We start from the raw sequence: 20,606 nt of genomic DNA on the forward strand, positions 1-20,606 counted from the left end.
TTAGGGAGGTACTGAAGACACACAGTAACAACAAACACACTATATATGTTGGTTCTTAGGGAGGTACTGAAGACACACAGTAACAACAAACACACTATATATGTTGGTTCTTAGGGAGGTACTGAAGACACACAGTAACAACAAACACACTATATGTTGGTTCTTAGGGAGGTACTGAAGACACACAGTAACAACAAACACACTATATATGTTGGTTCTTAGGGAGGTACTGAAGACACACAGTAACAACAAACACACTATATGTTGGTTCTTAGGGAGGTACTGAAGACACACAGTAACAAACACACTATATGTTGGTTCTTATAGGGAGGTACTGAAGACACACAGTAACAACAAACACACTATGTGTTGGTTCTTAGGGAGGTACTGAAGACACACAGTAACAACAAACACACTATATGTTGGTTCTTAGGGAGGTACTGAAGACACACAGTAACAACAAACACACTATATGTTGGTTCTTAGGGAGGTACTGAAGACACACAGTAACAAACACACTATGTGTTGGTTCTTAGGGAGGTACTGAAGACACACAGTAACAACAAACACACTATGTGTTGGTTCTTAGGGAGGTACTGAAGACACACAGTAACAAACACACTATATGTTGGTTCTTAGGGAGGTACTGAAGACACACAGTAACAAACACACTATATGTTGGTTCTTAGGGAGGTACTGAAGACACACAGTAACAAACACACTATATGTTGGTTCTTAGGGAGGTACTGAAGACACACAGTAACAAACACACTATATGTTGGTTCTTAGGGAGGTACTGAAGACACACAGTAACAACAAACACACTATGTGTTGGTTCTTAGGGAGGTACTGAAGACACACAGTAACAACAAACACACTATGTGTTGGTTCTTAGGGAGGTACTGAAGACACACAGTAACAAACACACTATATGTTGGTTCTTAGGGAGGTACTGAAGACACACAGTAACAACAAACACACTATATGTTGGTTCTTAGGGAGGTACTGAAGACACACAGTAACAAACACACTATGTGTTGGTTCTTAGGGAGGTACTGAAGACACACAGTAACAAACACACTATGTGTTGGTTCTTAGGGAGGTACTGAAGACACACAGTGACAAACACACTATGTGTTGGTTCTTAGGGAGGTACTGAAGACACACAGTAACAAACACACTATATGTTGGTTCTTAGGGAGGTACTGAAGACACACAGTAACAACAAACACACTATGTGTTGGTTCTTAGGGAGGTACTGAAGACACACAGTAACAAACACACTATATGTTGGTTCTTAGGGAGGTACTGAAGACACACAGTAACAAACACACTATATGTTGGTTCTTAGGGAGGTACTGAAGACACACAGTAACAACAAACACACTATATGTTGGTTCTTAGGGAGGTACTGAAGACACACAGTAACAACAAACACACTATGTGTTGGTTCTTAGGGAGGTACTGAAGACACACAGTAACAACAAACACACTATGTGTTGGTTCTTAGGGAGGTACTGAAGACACACAGTAACAACAAACACACTATGTGTTGGTTCTTAGGGAGGTACTGAAGACACACAGTAACAAACACACTATGTGTTGGTTCTTAGGGAGGTACTGAAGACACACAGTAACAACAAACACACTATGTGTTGGTTCTTAGGGAGGTACTGAAGACACACAGTAACAACAAACACACTATATGTTGGTTCTTAGGGAGGTACTGAAGACACACAGTAACAAACACACTATATGTTGGTTCTTAGGGAGGTACTGAAGACACACAGTAACAACAAACACACTATATGTTGGTTCTTAGGGAGGTACTGAAGACACACAGTAACAAACACACTATATGTTGGTTCTTAGGGAGGTACTGAAGACACACAGTAACAAACACACTATGTGTTGGTTCTTAGGGAGGTACTGAAGACACACAGTAACAAACACACTATATGTTGGTTCTTAGGGAGGTACTGAAGACACACAGTAACAAACACACTATATGTTGGTTCTTAGGGAGGTACTGAAGACACACAGTAACAACAAACACACTATATGTTGGTTCTTAGGGAGGTACTGAAGACACACAGTAACAAACACACTATATGTTGGTTCTTAGGGAGGTACTGAAGATACACAGTAACAACAAACACACTATATGTTGGTTCTTAGGGAGGTACTGAAGACACACAGTAACAACAAACACACTATATGTTGGTTCTTAGGGAGGTACTGAAGACACACAGTAACAACAAACACACTATATGTTGGTTCTTAGGGAGGTACTGAAGACACACAGTAACAACAAACACACTATATGTTGGTTCTTAGGGAGGTACTGAAGACACACAGTAACAACAAACACACTATGTGTTGGTTCTTAGGGAGGTACTGAAGACACACAGTAACAAACACACTATATGTTGGTTCTTAGGGAGGTACTGAAGACACACAGTAACAAACACACTATATGTTGGTTCTTAGGGAGGTACTGAAGACACACAGTAACAAACACACTATGTGTTGGTTCTTAGGGAGGTACTGAAGACACACAGTAACAAACACACTATGTGTTGGTTCTTAGGGAGGTACTGAAGACAACACAGTAACAAACACACTATGTGTTGGTTCTTAGGGAGGTACTGAAGACATACAGTAACAAACACACTATATGTTGGTTCTTAGGGAGGTACTGAAGACACACAGTAACAACAAACACACTATGTGTTGGTTGTTAGGGAGGTACTGAAGACACACAGTAACAAACACACTATATGTTGGTTCTTAGGGAGGTACTGAAGACACACAGTAACAACAAACACACTATGTGTTGGTTCTTAGGGAGGTACTGAAGACACACCGTAACAACAAACACACTATATGTTGGTTCTTAGGGAGGTACTGAAGACACACAGTAACAAACACACTACATGTTAGTTCTTAGGGAGGTACTGAAGACACACCGTAACAACAAACACACTATGTGTTGGTTCTTAGGGAGGTACTGAAGACACACCGTAACAACAAACACACTATGTGTTGGTTCTTAGGGAGGTACTGAAGACACACCGTAACAACAAACACACTATATGTTGGTTCTTAGGGAGGTACTGAAGACACACAGTAACAACAAACACACTATGTGTTGGTTCTTAGGGAGGTACTGAAGACACACAGTAACAACAAACACACTATATGTTGGTTCTTAGGGAGGTACTGAAGACACACAGTAACAACAAACACACTATGTGTTGGTTCTTAGGGAGGTACTGAAGACACACAGTAACAACAAACACACTATGTGTTGGTTCTTAGGGAGGTACTGAAGACACACAGTAACAACAAACACACTATGTGTTGGTTCTTAGGGAGGTACTGAAGACACACAGTAACAAACACACTATGTGTTGGTTCTTAGGGAGGTACTGAAGACACACAGTGACAAACACACTATGTGTTGGTTCTTAGGGAGGTACTGAAGACACACAGTAACAACAAACACACTATATGTTGGTTCTTAGGGAGGTACTGAAGACACACAGTAACAAACACACTATATGTTGGTTCTTAGGGAGGTACTGAAGACACACAGTAACAACAAACACACTATGTGTTGGTTCTTAGGGAGGTACTGAAGACACACAGTAACAACAAACACACTATATGTTGGTTCTTAGGGAGGTACTGAAGACACACAGTAACAACAAACACACTATATGTTGGTTCTTAGGGAGGTACTGAAGACACACAGTAACAACAAACACACTATATGTTGGTTCTTAGGGAGGTACTGAAGACATACAGTAACAAACACACTATGTGTTGGTTCTTAGGGAGGTACTGAAGACACACAGTAACAACAAACACACTATATGTTGGTTCTTAGGGAGGTACTGAAGACATACAGTAACAAACACACTACATGTTGGTTCTTAGGGAGGTACTGAAGACACACAGTAACAAACACACTATATGTTGGTTCTTAGGGAGGTACTGGAGACACACAGTAACAAACACACTATATGTTGGTTCTTAGGGAGGTACTGAAGACACACAGTAACAAACACACTATATGTTGGTTCTTAGGGAGGTACTGGAGACACACAGTAACAAACACACTATATGTTGGTTCTTAGGGAGGTACTGAAGACACACAGTAACAACAAACACACTATATGTTGGTTCTTAGGGAGGTACTGAAGACACACAGTAACAACAAACACACTATATGTTGGTTCTTAGGGAGGTACTGAAGACACACAGTAACAACAAACACACTATATGTTGGTTCTTAGGGAGGTACTGAAGACACACAGTAACAACAAACACACTATGTGTTGGTTCTTAGGGAGGTACTGAAGACACACAGTAACAACAAACACACTATGTGTTGGTTCTTAGGGAGGTACTGAAGACACACAGTAACAAACACACTATGTGTTGGTTCTTAGGGAGGTACTGAAGACACACAGTAACAAACACACTATGTGTTGGTTCTTAGGGAGGTACTGAAGACACACAGTAACAACAAACACACTATATGTTGGTTCTTAGGGAGGTACTGAAGACACACAGTAACAACAAACACACTATATGTTGGTTCTTAGGGAGGTACTGAAGACACACAGTAACAACAAACACACTATGTGTTGGTTCTTAGGGAGGTACTGAAGACACACAGTAACAACAAACACACTATATGTTGGTTCTTAGGGAGGTACTGAAGACACACAATAACAAACACACTATGTGTTGGTTCTTAGGGAGGTACTGAAGACACACAGTAACAACAAACACACTATATGTTGGTTCTTAGGGAGGTACTGAAGACACACAGTAACAAACACACTATGTGTTGGTTCTTAGGGAGGTACTGAAGACACACAGTAACAACAAACACACTATATGTTGGTTCTTAGGGAGGTACTGAAGACACACAGTAACAAACACACTATGTGTTGGTTCTTAGGGAGGTACTGAAGACACACAGTAACAAACACACTATGTGTTGGTTCTTAGGGAGGTACTGAAGACACACAGTAACAACAAACACACTTTATGTTGGTTCTTAGGGAGGTACTGAAGACACACAGTAACAAACACACTATATGTTGGTTCTTAGGGAGGTACTGAAGACACACAGTAACAACAAACACACTTTATGTTGGTTCTTAGGGAGGTACTGAAGACACACAGTAACAACCTTACTTTGAACAAGGTCTTTATTAAGCTAGCTTCATTTGTGATTCACACAGGCTCTTTACCTTGAACGAGGCCTTCTAATATTGATTTATCTTTAATAAGGCAGGGGATTTTAAAATCTTGAAGCGGCAATTTAAAAGAAAAAGGAGAAATCACTAGCCAAAACTAGCTTAGCATTGCAGCACAGGTCAATATCTACTGTATATATGGCTCAATTCACCACAAAATGTGAAAGGGTAGGGCGCCCCAGTGGCGAACCACATAGCGCGCTCAGCCGCGACACGGCCGACCCGGGTTCGATTCCCGAACCCGTCGTTATTTGCCGAATGTCTTCCCCCCACTCTGTCTCCCATTCCTCCTCTATCTCTATCTACTGGACTGCCCAGTAGAAATAAAGCGATAAAACACCTAAAAAAAAATGTGAAAGGGTTAACCTTCTGTGTATTGTCGCAGTGAAAGGGTTAACCGTTTGGTAGTGCGGCAGTGAAAGGGTTAATCCGCTGTCTACGTCTCTGTCTGTTATATATTTAATATGTATGTCTATATCTAAAAATAAACAAACGGACAGTAATACCTTCCGTCAAATGTATATCCCTTCATTGATGGATCAATGTAGGCGCAGCCTAGTTACACAGGGGTTCTCAACCTTTCTGCTGCCAAGGCACCCCTGTGTTCAATAAAATATTCCAGGGCACCCCTTTGACCCCTACATACGATAAAGACTTTTCCGGTCCTGTCTTTTTTGCTACAATGATGACAAAAGTAATTGCTTTCAAAATAATGTTTATTTAAGAAACCGGGAAACACATTTGTGTGTATATGCAGGCTATAATATAATTATATAATATATATTATAATGCATTATTAACAGGTGTTTCAGGTCTAAATGGCTTAGTACTGTTGACATTACACTGCTTGTAGTAGTAAATCAAATAGCATATTTCTTTAAATAAAATTACAGAAAAGTATCACTAAAGTGCTATCTGTTGCAGCTGCACACTTTTCCATAAAAATAGCATATTTGGATAAGTGTGACCATTTCTCAAAAACTGAAAATCATCTATTTTTTTTAAATACAGAAAAGGATCACCAAGTTACCATTTCTCAAAAAATATAAATAAATACAGAAAATAAGCACTCGTTCACTCAGTGGACATTTCTAGCTCAATGCGAGGTCTGCTGCTGCTGGCTAATAATACGGTCAATACGTGGGGAGATCTTTGACAAGGCAACACGCATGTCATCCTCAAGGCTCAACTTAGCCCTATATTTTGTTTTCAGAGCTGTCATGGATAAAAAGCCAGCTTCACACAGATATGGTGCTGAATGGTATCAACACCTTAACTGCTGCATCATGAGATACTTGGTACTCAGCACCACACTCTGAAATAGCTCTCCAGGTGGTATCAGATGAGATTTCAATGAGTTCTTCCAAGAGTTTGGATGGAGATGTGTCAGGAAGCTTTGTCTCAATGTTGTCTGTAAAGTTTTTTTTATATCCCGAGTAACTTGGTGATCCTTTTCTGTGTTTTATTAAATAATGATTTTCAGATTTTGAGAAATGGTCAAACTTATCCAAATATGGTATTTTCATGGAAAACAGTGCAGCTGCAACAGATAGCACTTTAGTGATAATTTTCTGTAATCCAAAAAAATATATAAATAAATAAAAATACTTTTTATTTTATTTTTATTTTTTTTATCCCAAGGCACCCCTGGCAGCTCTCTGCGGCAACCGCTCTGTTGAGAACCGCTGACATAGACCACCGCAACACTTCCGGTTTGTTCAGCTCATGGGAGAGCGCATGTGAGGTTTTGTCCGCTCCCCACCCACACGCTCCGTTCCTTTAAGGTACTTTGTTGAGTAATTGCATTCCCCGCCACGCTCCGTTCCTTTAAGGTTCTGTGAGGATTCTGTGATGATTGGTCTGTGGCCGAACGCACACTTCTAAGTCAAGTATCAATTACCATCACGCACCTGATGTGTGTTCTAATCAGCGCCCCAAGAGGCTTTATATACTCTGATTCCCCTACTATCAATGTTGGATCGTCTTGTATATACTTCTGTTTTTGCCTGTCCTTCCCGTTTCGAATATTCTCCTGCATTTTGCCAGAGATCCCGTTTTGAATATTCTCCTGCATTTTGCCAGAGATCCCGTTTTGAATATTCTCCTGCATTTTGCCAGAGATCCCGTTTTGAATATTCTCCTGCATTTTGCCAGAGATCCCGTTTTGAATATCCTCCTGCTTTTGCTAGAGATCCCGTTTTGAATATTCCCTGCATCTGCCTTTCTTTCCCGTTCGCTGTCTGTTGCTCTCCAGGACTCTCGTGAAGTATCCCTTGGAGAACCTGATTTCCCGTACGAAGCTACGCCTCGTTTATCTGCCCGCTTTACGCGTTGCACTTTGGTGAGTTTTTGAAACAGTCTTTTTGGATCACCAGTTTTTTGTGTGTTTGTGAAACACCGAAGAGATCCCGTTTTGTTATACTGTTCTCACCTATTTTTTGTTGTTGGATTTACTCTTTGGATTACCGTATTGTTTTTTCTCTGGACTCTGCTAACTGTGTGTATCACACCGAAGATCAAGTCACTTGGATATTAATTTGGATCAGTCACCTCTCTGTTGTCTGTTGTGCGCTGAGCTAACTGGGGTTCTCTCTCTCCCTCCGTGTTCCATTCTGGAGTGTATGCTGGGGGGATCTGCAGAGCGGCTCAGACGTCACAAGCAAATTCCTCACCAACACCGTCTGGGAGAATCTGCAGAGCCGCAAGACATTCTTCACATGCCAGATTCCCCGTTTGTTCTGTTTTCCACCTAATTCAATCTTGTGACTCTGAGAATAAACACGCCCTTGTTTTTGGCTAACTCTGAAAACAACTCTCTCTGTGCCGTTGCGTTTGGGGTCGGTTACAAACCATAACAGCGCAGGAGGATAGAATGAATGAATGAACGTTGATTAGAGCCTTGACGTAAGTGGTAGTAGCTACGGCTGTGGGGGTGCGGGAGACATGACCCAATATACTTTTTTAGTCTCCTGAACACGGATAAACCAATCCCAACTCGATCGGCCGAGCTATACATACATTTTCTGCACCTACTCCCCAAACTCTGCATGCGCAGACAATCCAGAGAGACTCCCTGGGCAATCTGCACACGCGCCGGTTGGGGAGTAGGCAGGGCCGGACTGGGGAAATAATTCATACCGGGAGATATAGCGCGAAATATAGCCCCAATCAGGCCACTTTTTAAGCGGGGGTCTGGGGGTCCGCCACCAGGATTTTTTTTGTTACAAAGACTTAATTTCCTGCATTCTGGTGAATTTTAGTGCATGTGAATCACAAACTAATGAGCCAACAATTGCTTAGTACAATGTACTGTTATGGACCTCAAATAAAACTGTTGTGGCATTAGCAATGCTACTCTCTCCACCTTCAAAAAGAAAAAATACAGTTAACCACTCTCTCCTGTAAGGGCCTTTCTTTTTCTTTGTTTTATCCCTCTCTCCTCCACCCTTTCTCTTTCTTCCACTGTCCATCTTGACATCAACGTTAATTGACTTTCGCTCTACTGTATCTCTCCCGAGTCCCTCACTACCTGGCTCACTGCCTGGCTGTTATTCTGCATCCGAGTGCCGTCTGCCATTCCATTCGCCGCCTCCGCTGTCAATCAGTTGTATCGCCTGGTCCCGCCTCCACCAATCACAAGCGGCAGCACGGCTCCATTGTGTGTGTCCGCGTGAGGGAGAGAGTCAGATAGTTCTCCAACTCTGTCGCAGACAGTGAAATCCTGGTTGTTCCCCACCCACCTAGGTTATCTAACTATCGCGCCGCGCCGCCGCCACAACTAGAAACAATGGCCTGGTAAAAAAAATAATTATTAATTTTCTTTTTTTTATATAATATTTTTTAATCTGTGCAGGCCAGGCCACCGGGAAAACTCCTGGTGCTCCCGATGGCCAGTCCGGGCCTGGGAGTAGGTGCGGAAAAGTGACTATAGCTCGGCCGTGAAAGTGCCGATTGACTTGGGGTTGGTCTCTCCATGTTCAGGAGACTCAGGCGTATACAAGTCTATTGGATCATGTCTCCTGCACCCCCACAGCCGTAGCTACAACCACTTAGGCTCTAATCAACATTCATTCATTTTATCCCCCCGCGATCTCCCATGAGCTCCATGTAACGCGGAAGTGCAGTGGTCTATACCATTCGATGGTCCTCTATCCCAGGGGTTCCCAAACTTTTCAGGCCAGGGCCCAGAAAATAAGGCGTCAGAGAGCCGCGGCCCAATGTCAGGCTTTTTTTTTTCTTTTTTTGCCAGGCGACCGATTTTTTAAGCCAAATATCACTTCAATCCTATTAAGTTAGTTCAAGTTAGTTATTCATTTATATGTGCTATTTATGAGAGGGCTAACTTGTTGCAAAATAATAATGATAATAATAATAGCCTCATTAAAATACTATTGTTGCTTCGGTTGTTTTCAGCGTTTTATGTGCATAATCTGTTATTTAGTTTGAAATGTTCGTTGAAATAAGTAGATTTTTTCGTTTTTGTTTATTTATTAAGTTAATATAAAACCATATAGTCACATTTTAGAATACAATAGAATAGAATTTTAGAATACAACTAGAAACACTGTCCTGGCCTGCTTCTAAGTTCAGTGGCCTGACAAAAAAAGAATAATAAAAAAATAAAAATAAAGAAAATTTATTTTTTTATTTTTTTTATTTTTTTTTTTATTTTTTTAAATCATCTCGCGGCCCATCCGTGGCTGCTCGCGGCCCACCTTTGGGTCGCGACCCCGACTTTGGGAACCACTGCTCTATCCATGGTGCTCTGTATGTCTAAACTGCCACCTTCATCCTTACCTTCACCACTGAGAGCCACATGTCTTTATGGGCGGAGAAGCCATGTAGCAGCAGGAGGGAAGGTCTTGCGCCCCCTGGCTTCCCCCGGTGGGAATAACAGAACCTGTATTTAGCAGAACCATATACTGCATAGTCCACCTTTAAACCCAGCCGACGCCTCCAGTACCTGCAGAGCACAAAGAGAAGAGAAGAGAAGAAAAGAAAAGAAAAGATAAGAAAAGAAAAGACAAGACAAGACAAGAAAAGACAAGAAAAGAAAAGGAAAGGAAAGGAAAGGAAAGGAAAGGAAAGGAAAGGAAAGGAAAGGAAAAGACAAGACAAGACAAGACAAGAGAAGAGAAGAGAAGAGGAATGGGTTTTTAGTACTACAGATTTGAGAACAGCATGGCAGAGACTAGAGATTGGCATTGTGGCAGGGTGTACTATTTCCCCACTAGCGTTCACAATGGTGAAGTAATTATTAGAGCCTCAAAATGGGTGGTAGGTGGGACGGCAGGGCGGGCTACGCCTGCCACCAATTAGAGCTTACATGGATGACATGACATAGTGACCCAGGACAGTGCCTTGTACAAAAAGGTTACTGGAGAAGTTAAATGATCATCTCAATTGGGCTAGGATGAAGATTAAACCTAGTACTTCGAGAAGCATTTCATTGACCAGAGGGAAGGTAGTAGAGAGAACGTTTTACGTAGATAAGGAGGAAATTCCAGTGAAAGGTTTGGGTAGGTGGAGTTAAATGATAGTGAACAGATAGAGCAACTTATGAAAGATGTTGTAGAGAGGATAGGAAGGATAGAGAAGTCAGGGCCTCCAGGCAAGTTGAAGTTATGGTGTTTACAGTTTACAACCTACGTTGATGTGGCCATTGTCAATATACAGTATGAAGTGCCAATAACAAATGTAGAAAGGCTTGCTAGATTGGTTAATTTGTTTATTAGGAAAGAGGCTGGGGTCCCATGGTGTATTAGTAGTGTGGCATTGCATGGGAAAAACGTTATCACTACATAGTGTCTTTATACATGTGAATGATGTACATAACACTACAACTCTGTACATACATCTGACAATGAATTTGAATCTAATCTACGATCCGTTTAAGGTGTGAAGGTTCAATAGGTTACAACACAATCCTGCTCAATACCAGCCATACAAGTTGTGAGCCAGCAACACTCAATATTACATGAGCACTGACGTCAAGGCCTCAACCTCTCAGACATGACTCAGCACTCTGTGTGTGTGTGTGTGTGTGTGTGTGTGTGTGTGTGTGTGTGTGTGTGTGTGTGTGTGTGTGTGTGTGTGTGTGTGTGTGTGTGTGTGTGTGTGTGTGTGTGTGTGTGTGTGTGTGACAGGCAAGGTTTTATAAAACCTAGGCGGTTTCATTGCTTAATCAACTGTACAGCAGGCGCATAGAACAAGGTCACACTGACACTAACACAGGAACCAATCATAATGCTTCTATCATACTGACACTAACACATGAACCAATCGTAATGCTTCTATCATACTGACACTAACACATAAACCAATCATAATGCTTCTATCATACTGACACTAACACATGAACCAATCGTAATGCTTCTATCATACTGACACTAACACATAAACCAATCATAATGCTTCTATCATACTGACACTTAACACATGAACCAATCATAATGCTTCTATCATACTGCCACTAACACATGAACCAATCATAATGCTTCTATCATACTGACATTAACACATAAACCAATCATAATGCTTCTATCATACTGACACTAACACATAAACCAATCATAATGCTTCTATCATACTGACACTAACACATGAACCAATAATAATGCTTCTATCATCCTGACACTAACACATGATATGAACCAATCATAATGCTTCTATCATACTGACACTAACACATGAACCAATCATAATGCTTCTATCATACTGACACTAACACATGAACCAATCATAATGCTTCTATCATACTGACACTAACACATGAACCAATCATAATGATTCTATCATACTGACACTAACACATCAACTAATCATAATGGTTCTATCATAATGCCACTAACATCAACCAATCATAATACTTCTATCATACTGACACTAACACATGAACCAATCATAATGATTCTATCATACTGACACTAACACATCAACTAATCATAATGGTTCTATCATAATGCCACTAACATCAACCAATCATAATACTTATATCATACTGACACAACGGTTTAAAGTGAATCCCTGATCAAAGTTTAAATTGGAGTTTAAAGTTTTGAAGCAACAGAATTAAGATTAAAACAAGTTTTAAATTTAAGTTTGGTGCAACAGAATGAAATGATAACACAACACCACTCATAATGACCATTAGGAGCTATGACCTGGAGCTGTAAAATGTGTTAAACCACTTGTTATTGTAATCAGCCTCAGGATGACTCCTTTGACTCTTAACCCTTTCACTGCCGCACTACCAAACAGTTAACCCTTTCACTGGACAATACACAGAAGGTTAACCCTTTCACTGCCACACGACAGCAGGTTAACCCTTTCACTGCCACACGACAGAAGGTTAACCCGTAGTGTGATAGTAAAGGGTTAACCTTCTGTTGTTGTGTGGCAGTGAAAGGGTTAACGGGAAGCCAAAGGACATCTGAGTTACAGGAAAAGTCTGACATCATAACCTTGTGTCACTAAATCACGTTACGGGAAACCACACCTCTCGTGTTCTGTTGCTTAAAGGGTTAGTTGTGATTTCTGGAACTGTCATTGTTACTTACCAAGGCTACTCGCCTGACTGACGCTCACTGAAATCCACTCCACAGTGAGCGCACGTGTAGATTTCAGTGAGCCTCCGTCAGCTTGTACACACAGGAACTTGACCCTATTGCACTAGTTTGTGGTTAGTTTGTGGCATTAGCTGGAGCTATAGTTTGAGGAGAAATTGAACATCATCATTGGTAGGAAATAGTGCTAGGGTTCCAAAAATAGTATATTTGAATGATAATTACCAGTAGTAGATATATAAATTGATAAATATATTTGAATGATATTTACCAGTAGTAGGTATATAAGTTAATAAATATATTTAAATTATATTTACCAGTCATAGGTATACAAGTTAATAAATATATTTGAATATTTACCAGTAGGTATACAAGTTAATAAATATATTTGAATATTTACCAGTAGCAGATATATAAGTTATTAAATATATTTGAATGATATTTACCAGTAGTAGATGTAAGTTATTAAATATATTTGAATATTTACCAGTAGTAGATATATAAGTTAATAAATATATTTGAATTATATTTAACATTTACATTTTGTCATTTAGCTGATGCTTTTACCCAGAGCGACTCACAAGATATATAAGTTATTAAATATATTTGAATGATATTTACCAGTATAGTAGGTATATAAGTTAATACATATATTTGAATGATATTTACCAGTAGTAGATATATAAGTTTAAGTTATTAAATATATTTGAATATTTACCAGTAGTATATATATAAGTTAATAAATATATTTGAATTATATTTAACATTTACATTTTGTCATTTAGCTGATTAATACCCAGATTTTACCCAGAGCGACTCACAAGATATATAAGTTATTAAATATATTTGAATGATATTTACCGGTAGTAGATATATAAGTTAATATACATATATTTGAATGATATTTATCAGTAGTAGATATATAACTTATTAAATATATTTGAATATTTACCAGTAGTAGATATGTTAATAAATATATTTTAATTATATTTATCAGTCATAGGTATACAAGTTAATACATATATTTGAATATTTACCAGTAGTAGATATATGTTAATAAATATATTTAAATTATATTTAGCAGTCATGGGTATACAAGTTAATACATATATTTGAATATTTACCAGTAGTATAAGTAGCATGCAACACTTTGATGAACATTGTTACTCAGCTGATAGAGTTGTACCCTTCCTGATGACTTGTCGTACAGACCTTGTAAGTCGCTTTGGATAAACGCGTCAGCTAAATGACTAAATGTAAATGTAAATGTATAAGTTAATAAATATATTTAAATTATATTTACCAGTCATAGGTATACAGGTTAATAAATAAATATATTTGAATATTTACCAGTAGTAGGTATATAAGTTAATAAATATATTTAAATTATATTTACCAGTCATAGGTATACAAGTTATTAAATATATTTGAATGGTATTCACCAGTAGTAGATATATAAGTTAATAAATATATTTGAATGATATTTACCAGTAGTAGACTTTGATGAGTGTGGCAGGCCAGAGCATGAAGGAGGCGATGAAGGCCAGGATGGGGATAGCCAGGGTGCCTCCCGCTAACATAAACATGTTAACCGTGTCTATGTCCATCGCTCCCCGTTAAGATGCCACAGGGTCTCCTTTAGTACGACACAAAGAAAAAGTTCATTAGTTAAGAGTTAATATATCCAACTTACTCCTTGCTAATATAAACATGGTATCACCTTCTAGTCCGGTCCACTCCACTCTAAAACACCAGAAACACAACATAATTCATTAAATTAAATAATAAATCAATACAGATCTACATGAAATCAAATACGGAAATATAAATGACATAATACGTTTATTGACATTAAAATATTTTCAAACTTTATTATCAGAGAGGTCTGTCTACTGCTAAAGACATGTGACACAGCTTTTAGATCTGGTGACACGCAGACCTACTGTTACGGTTACTGGGATAACCTGAAGAGGCATTAAGCAGACATACTGTTCAGCCAGGGCTAACCTGCAGAGGCATTAAGCAGACCTACTGTTCAGCCAGGGCTAACCTGCAGAGGCATTAAGCAGACCTACTGTTCAGCCAGGGCTAACCTGAAGAGGCCATCACAGACTATAAACCTAAAACTATTATTGATGATAATTGATTGAGTAATCTTTTGTCATAATACCACATTCACACTCCCAAGTGATTTAGATGAACTTCACAGCTGCAAATACATAGGCTGTCGACATATGGTTCTTCCGTGCAAGGGTTCAAATTAGGGATGTCCCGATCCGATCACGTGATCGGGATCGGCGTCGATCACGTGCTTTTCAGAGTATCGGGGATCGGGAAAAAATAATAATAAAAATCGGCAGTCAAAAAAAGAAACATTTTATTCAACAAACATGACCATGTCCACGTCTTAAACTCATACGGAGGCCTTAGTTTTGGTTTTAAATTACATATAATATATCATCATTAATGTATTTATTGTCACACAGAGCAGAAATTATTGTCCACAACAAACACATTCCCCTTTAATTTACACCGCTGCAACAAACACATCCCTTTAATTTAGACTGGCTACACGCTCCACATCACAACAACAGACTCAAGGAAGCATGCCACGAGCTAACGCTAACACTAACGCTAACGCTACTCTCTGCTATGTTGTGGAGACTCAGTGAAGCATGCCACGAGCTAACACTAACACTAACGCTAACGCTACTCTCTGCTATGTTGTGGAGACTCAGGGAAGCATGCCGGGAGCTAACGCTAACGCTACTCTCTGCTATGTTGTGGAGACTCAGGGAAGCATGCCGCGAGCTAACTGTAACTGAGGGGTACAATTCCCTGACTGTATTGTTAAGTATGGTATTAAACCACTACCTCTTGTACTTTAACTTCTGGCCATCCAGTACATGATATAAATATGATGAACACTTTCCCACCTGATGAAACGAAGTCCACACAAATGTACAAATCGAATATTTAATATAGCAAAAGGTATATACAACGTTCACTTGTTTACACTTATGATTTGAAATGCACTTGTATGGCAAATGAGTATTCGTAGGTAAATCAACATTGAATGTCCAATCTCTGGTTACGCAGGGAGTAAGTATACAACCCGGTTCTTTAGGAAACTATAGCGATGGTACTTAAATGATTATAGCTGGATACACTAAGGGGGGGGGGGGGGGGTCCCGCTGGTTGTAAGACAGTAGGAGGGGGGGGTTAGAGAAGCCGCTGGCGGTATCCCATCTGGCCGACGATTTCTTGGGAGAATTCAAAGTCTTGAACACGGTGCCCACAGAACCTCGGTCCGCAGACGAATACAGCTGGACCCTCTGGTGGACGGTAGCTGCCGGTCCACAACGGAGAGACGTGAGGCGACCTCACTGGTGTAGAGCGCCGTCTCACCTGGAGTCCTCTCCGGGGGGTAGTTCCAACACTCCGCAGTGTTGGCCGTTATCCATGGAATAATCAAAGCACCCAAAGCATAATCCAAGCCGTGGAAGGCTCGCCGTCGTCCGGGTAGAGTAATCCAATATACAGGTCCAGTCGCCCTGGCCCGGAGCTCCTCGGATGCAAGCACCACTAGTGGTCTGCCCAGCCTGGTTAAGACTCCAGATAACGTCAGGAACGATGGGGGTACTGATAACTTTATAACTCTAACCGAACGATGCACCATACATAAATAGACTATTATTAGCTTAATAGAATACGTCCAACTCGACGGTATAGTGCCAAACTATGACAATTCAACTATTAATCCACACGATATCTCAATGCCTATTCTGAGGCCAAGTAGGCCTTACTGCACCACACGTGCGTCGTGGGTGAGGCTTCGCGTCTGTTACTCGGTTGGAGGGTAAAGAACTGGACTAAAAGAAAGTTCTACTTTACTTGCGCCATATATATATGCGCTATGAACAAATAGTACCATTCGTATTTCGCCAGACGTATTCCTACGCGGAACCGGGCTTAGTCCTAATTAGTCCCACCTAATTAGCTAAGCAGAGACAGATTAACCGCACTGTCTACCACTCAAGGTCCGCTGTAAGGGTCAGTCAACTCACAAAGTCATGGGGTCATGGTCATCATCGATAGTGTCTGGGAGTCGGGGCAGTTCTATTAGCCTCGCCACGGGTTGTGTGTAAGTGCGCCCTTGGACGAGTACTTCAGCTGCTCGGACCTTGCCATCGGCACCGGTGATCACTTTGCTTACGCGGCCAGCCGGCCACATAGCTCTGGGTAGTGACTGGTCGATAATCATGACGACTGTTCCTTCTGTCAAATTGTCTCTCTCTTTTACCCACTTCTGGCGGGTCTGTAGAGACGGTAGGTAGTGGAGTAGGAAGCTGCTCCAAAACTTGTCAGCTAGTACTTGACTGTACCTCCACATTCTTCGGCCGTTCGCTTCTTCAGGCCTGTACATTGTCTGGGGTAGCGCGGGGTCCAGCCGCCCCATTAAGAGTGTGTTGGGGGTGACTGGGTCGACATCTGCTACATCACTTGAGACGTAACCGAGGGGCTTTGAGTTCAATACTCCCTCGATCTCCGTGAGGACTGTCATTAGGACTTCCTCCGCCACAGTCTGGGCCCCAAGCACGGCGTACAGGGCTGTCTTTATAGAACGTACTTCTCGTTCCCAGGTTCCACCGAAGTGGGGTGCGTTCGGGGGATTAAACTGGAAGTCAATCTGGGATGGAGCGAGGTGGGTCTTAAGTTCTGGGCCCATAGCTTGGAAGCTCTCTCTCAGCTCTCTTTCTCCGCCTTTGAAGTTCGTCCCGTGATCAGACAACAATGTAGACGGTTTTCCTTTCCGTGATGTGAATCTTCGGAAGGCCATAAGGAATGAGTCTGTGCTCATGGTCGGAAGGAGCTCGATATGTATCGCTCTGGTGGTCATGCATTTGAATACAATACCCCACCGCTTCTCGGTTCCTCTTCCTCTCTTTATATACAACGGGCCAAAACAGTCCATGCCTGTGGAGTGGAATGGCTTGTCGCCGAGTCGGAGGCGACAGGGAGGTATGTCAGCCATCCGTGGTATGCTGGGCTGCGCGCGCCACTTTCGGCAGTCTAGACAGGTTCGCTGGAAGCGTTGCACCGCTTCTCTCCCTTGAAGTATCCAATAGCGACGTCTGATCTCCGCGAAGACTCTCTCTGCTCCTGCGTGGTGTACATCCTCGTCGTATTTCTTTATGATCAGCTCTGTGACCTTGTGTCGGCTGTTCAAGACTATCGGGTACTTAATGTCATCCGGTAGATCGGGGGCTCTCCGCAGGCGACCACCCACTCTGATGAGATTATGGGCGTCACTCTCGGGTGCCAGGTGGAGCAGTCTGCTGTCTGATGGGACGGGCTTTCCTCCCTGTAGACAGTCTAGCTCATCGGGGAACGAGTCTCTCTGGGCTCGTTGTAGTAGAAGAAGTTCTGCTTCTTCGTAGTCAGCTGCTGACATGTCAGTGGTGGACTGAATCTCTGGGTGGTGCCACAGGAATGTCTTTTGCTGCGCACTCTCTAGGGTAATGCAGTCATCTATGTTGGGGTCTGTGGAGGCGACTGTGCTCAGTCCACAGAACATAGGTTTCTTGTTCTCAGCCTCCTCGTTACTTGCTTCCCGTGGGGTGGGCGTAGGCCACTCTCCTTCCGGGAGCTTGAGGAATTCTGGTCCGTCACTGTAGATGTTGCGACGGGTGAGGTCATCCAGAGACATTCCCCGGGTGATGACGTCAGCTGGGTTGTGTTTGGTGTCCACATACCGCCAGCTCGCTGCTTCTGTTAACTCTTGAATCTCGGTGACTCTGACTCCCACGAAGACTTTGTATCTGCATGAATCAGACTTGATCCATGTGAGTACTGTCGTGGAATCTGACCACAAGATTGTTCTGTGCACCGGGATGGTGAGTTCACGTTGGATTAACGTGGCTAGATGCGCTCCTGCTAGGGCTGCGCAGAGCTCTAGACGCGGGATAGATTGTTGCTTTCGTGGGGCTATTCTTGAGCGAGCCAGGATGAAGGCAGTGTGTATCTTTCCTCCCTTCTCTTGGGCACGCAAGTAGGCCACCGATCCATAGGCTACTTCGGAGGCGTCGCTGAAGACGTGTAGATCAATCTTGCATGTCTCTGGCCTCACTGTGGATGGGAAGTAGCTGCGGCGTATATTGACGCCTGGGAGTGAGCGGAGTTCCGTCTCCCACTCTCTCCATGTTGAGGCAAGGTGTGCGGGTATTGGGTCGTCCCAGCCCTGGTCCTTGTCCCATAGTGCTCGTACAATCATCTTTGCCCTGGTGGTGTAAGGTAGAATACATCCCAACGGGTCATATTGTCTGGCGAGTGTTCTGTACACACTCCGTCTGGTGGTCGGTGTAGCCGTCGACCTTCCCTGCTTGGTCAGGGGTTTGTGTCTATAGTGGAGCGAGTCTGTTTTGAAGTGCCAGACTAGTCCTAGTGTCATTTCTTGGGCTTCTCCTGGGATGGTCGCCATCCAGGTCTCGCTGCTGGCAGCCTTGTCCGCGGGGGAGAGGCTGCGCAATACGTGCGGGTCACTGCTGGCCCACTGCCTGAGATCAAAGCCGCCTTTGATCAGGGAGGCGCGTAGCTTGATTAGGAGAGCCTCGGCTTCTTCTTGAGTCGAAACGCTTTGTAAACAGTTGTCCACGTAGAAACTGTTCTTCACACTGTGTTGGACCTCTTCATCTGCTGCTGGGTCCTCTGCGACGTGTTTCTGTAGTGCAAATGTAGCACAGCATGGGCTGCATGTGGTTCCGAAGGGGAGTACTTCCCACTGGTAGATGGCTGGGTTCTCATCTCCGATCCTCTCTCTCCATAGGAACCGCAGCAGGGGCTTGTCCCCCTCTACTAGTCTCACCTGCAGGAACATCCCTTTGATATCCCCGCTGATAGCCACCTTGTCCTGGCGGAAGCGCAGTAGCACGCCTAGTAGGGAGGGGCTGAGTGTGGGGCCGGGCAAGAGCTCTTTATTCAGATTTTGGGATCCGATCTGGTAGCTGCAGTTAAACACAATGCGATCCTTGCCGTTGTGGTGGACCTTGTGATGCGGCACGTACCATGATTCGGTCGTCTGATCGGCCTCTTTAATGTCAATCTTTGTTACGTGTCCCGCTGTGATTAGCTTCTCAATCTCAGCGCGGTACACACCCTCTTGAGCGGGGTCTTTGGCTAGGCGCCGCTCCGTGTTCAATAGATAGCGCTCCGTGGCGTCTTTCTTTGCGTGAAAGGTGGGCATTCCCTCTCGCCTCAGGAGTGGAGTTGCGTATCTCATCACTCCGCCGACTGTGACTCTCTTTGTCCCTTGCTCGAGTAGGTTGATGGCGTAAATGTCTTCTTTAGAACGAATATCTTTCTTTTCGTTCTTAAAGGGCATTGTCTCTAGTGTCCATAGCCTCTCGACATGCTGCAGGAGAGTGGTGTCTTCTTCTGTCGTTCTGGAGTGGAGGCAGCTAGTGGCTGCTGTTCGGTTGAGAGATTTAGCGAGGGGGCCTTGTAGGGTCCACCCTAGGCGGGTCTCGACTGCTGCAGGACAGCCTCGGGGTCCTGTATGGACCCGGTCAATCGGGACTATGAGTTCTGCATGGTCGGAGCCTATCAGCAGGGTCGGGGTGGCGCCGTCTATGAGCGGGATAGGTAGTTGTCGCAGGTGCACATATTTATCCATCAACTTGGCGATAGGGTAGGTGTACTGCGATAGTCCTATTTCTTGGCTGGTGAAAGCATTTGTAATCCTATACCGTCGCTCTGGCTGCCCGTT

At 42.6% G+C, this 20,606-nt stretch overlaps 1 protein-coding gene across 1 annotated transcript in view; it reads right to left on the bottom strand.

Moving 5' to 3' along the window:
* LOC311230306 (monoacylglycerol lipase abhd6-A-like) overlaps positions 1 to 20,606 on the bottom strand; it is a 65,000-nt gene that overhangs the window by 16,289 nt on the left and 28,105 nt on the right. Inside the window, exons 2-3 of the mRNA XM_084316539.1 lie at positions 14,330 to 14,477; positions 10,074 to 10,239 (exon numbers count right to left, since the gene is read on the bottom strand). Of these exons, the coding sequence (XP_084172665.1) occupies positions 10,074 to 10,239; positions 14,330 to 14,448 (285 nt within the window). The 5' untranslated portion in view covers positions 14,449 to 14,477. The remainder of the gene's footprint in view (positions 1 to 10,073; positions 10,240 to 14,329; positions 14,478 to 20,606) is intronic.

Source organism: Notolepis coatsorum, assembly GCF_963971535.1.
Source record: "Notolepis coatsorum genome assembly, chromosome: 6".
NCBI lineage: Eukaryota > Metazoa > Chordata > Actinopteri > Aulopiformes > Paralepididae > Notolepis > Notolepis coatsorum.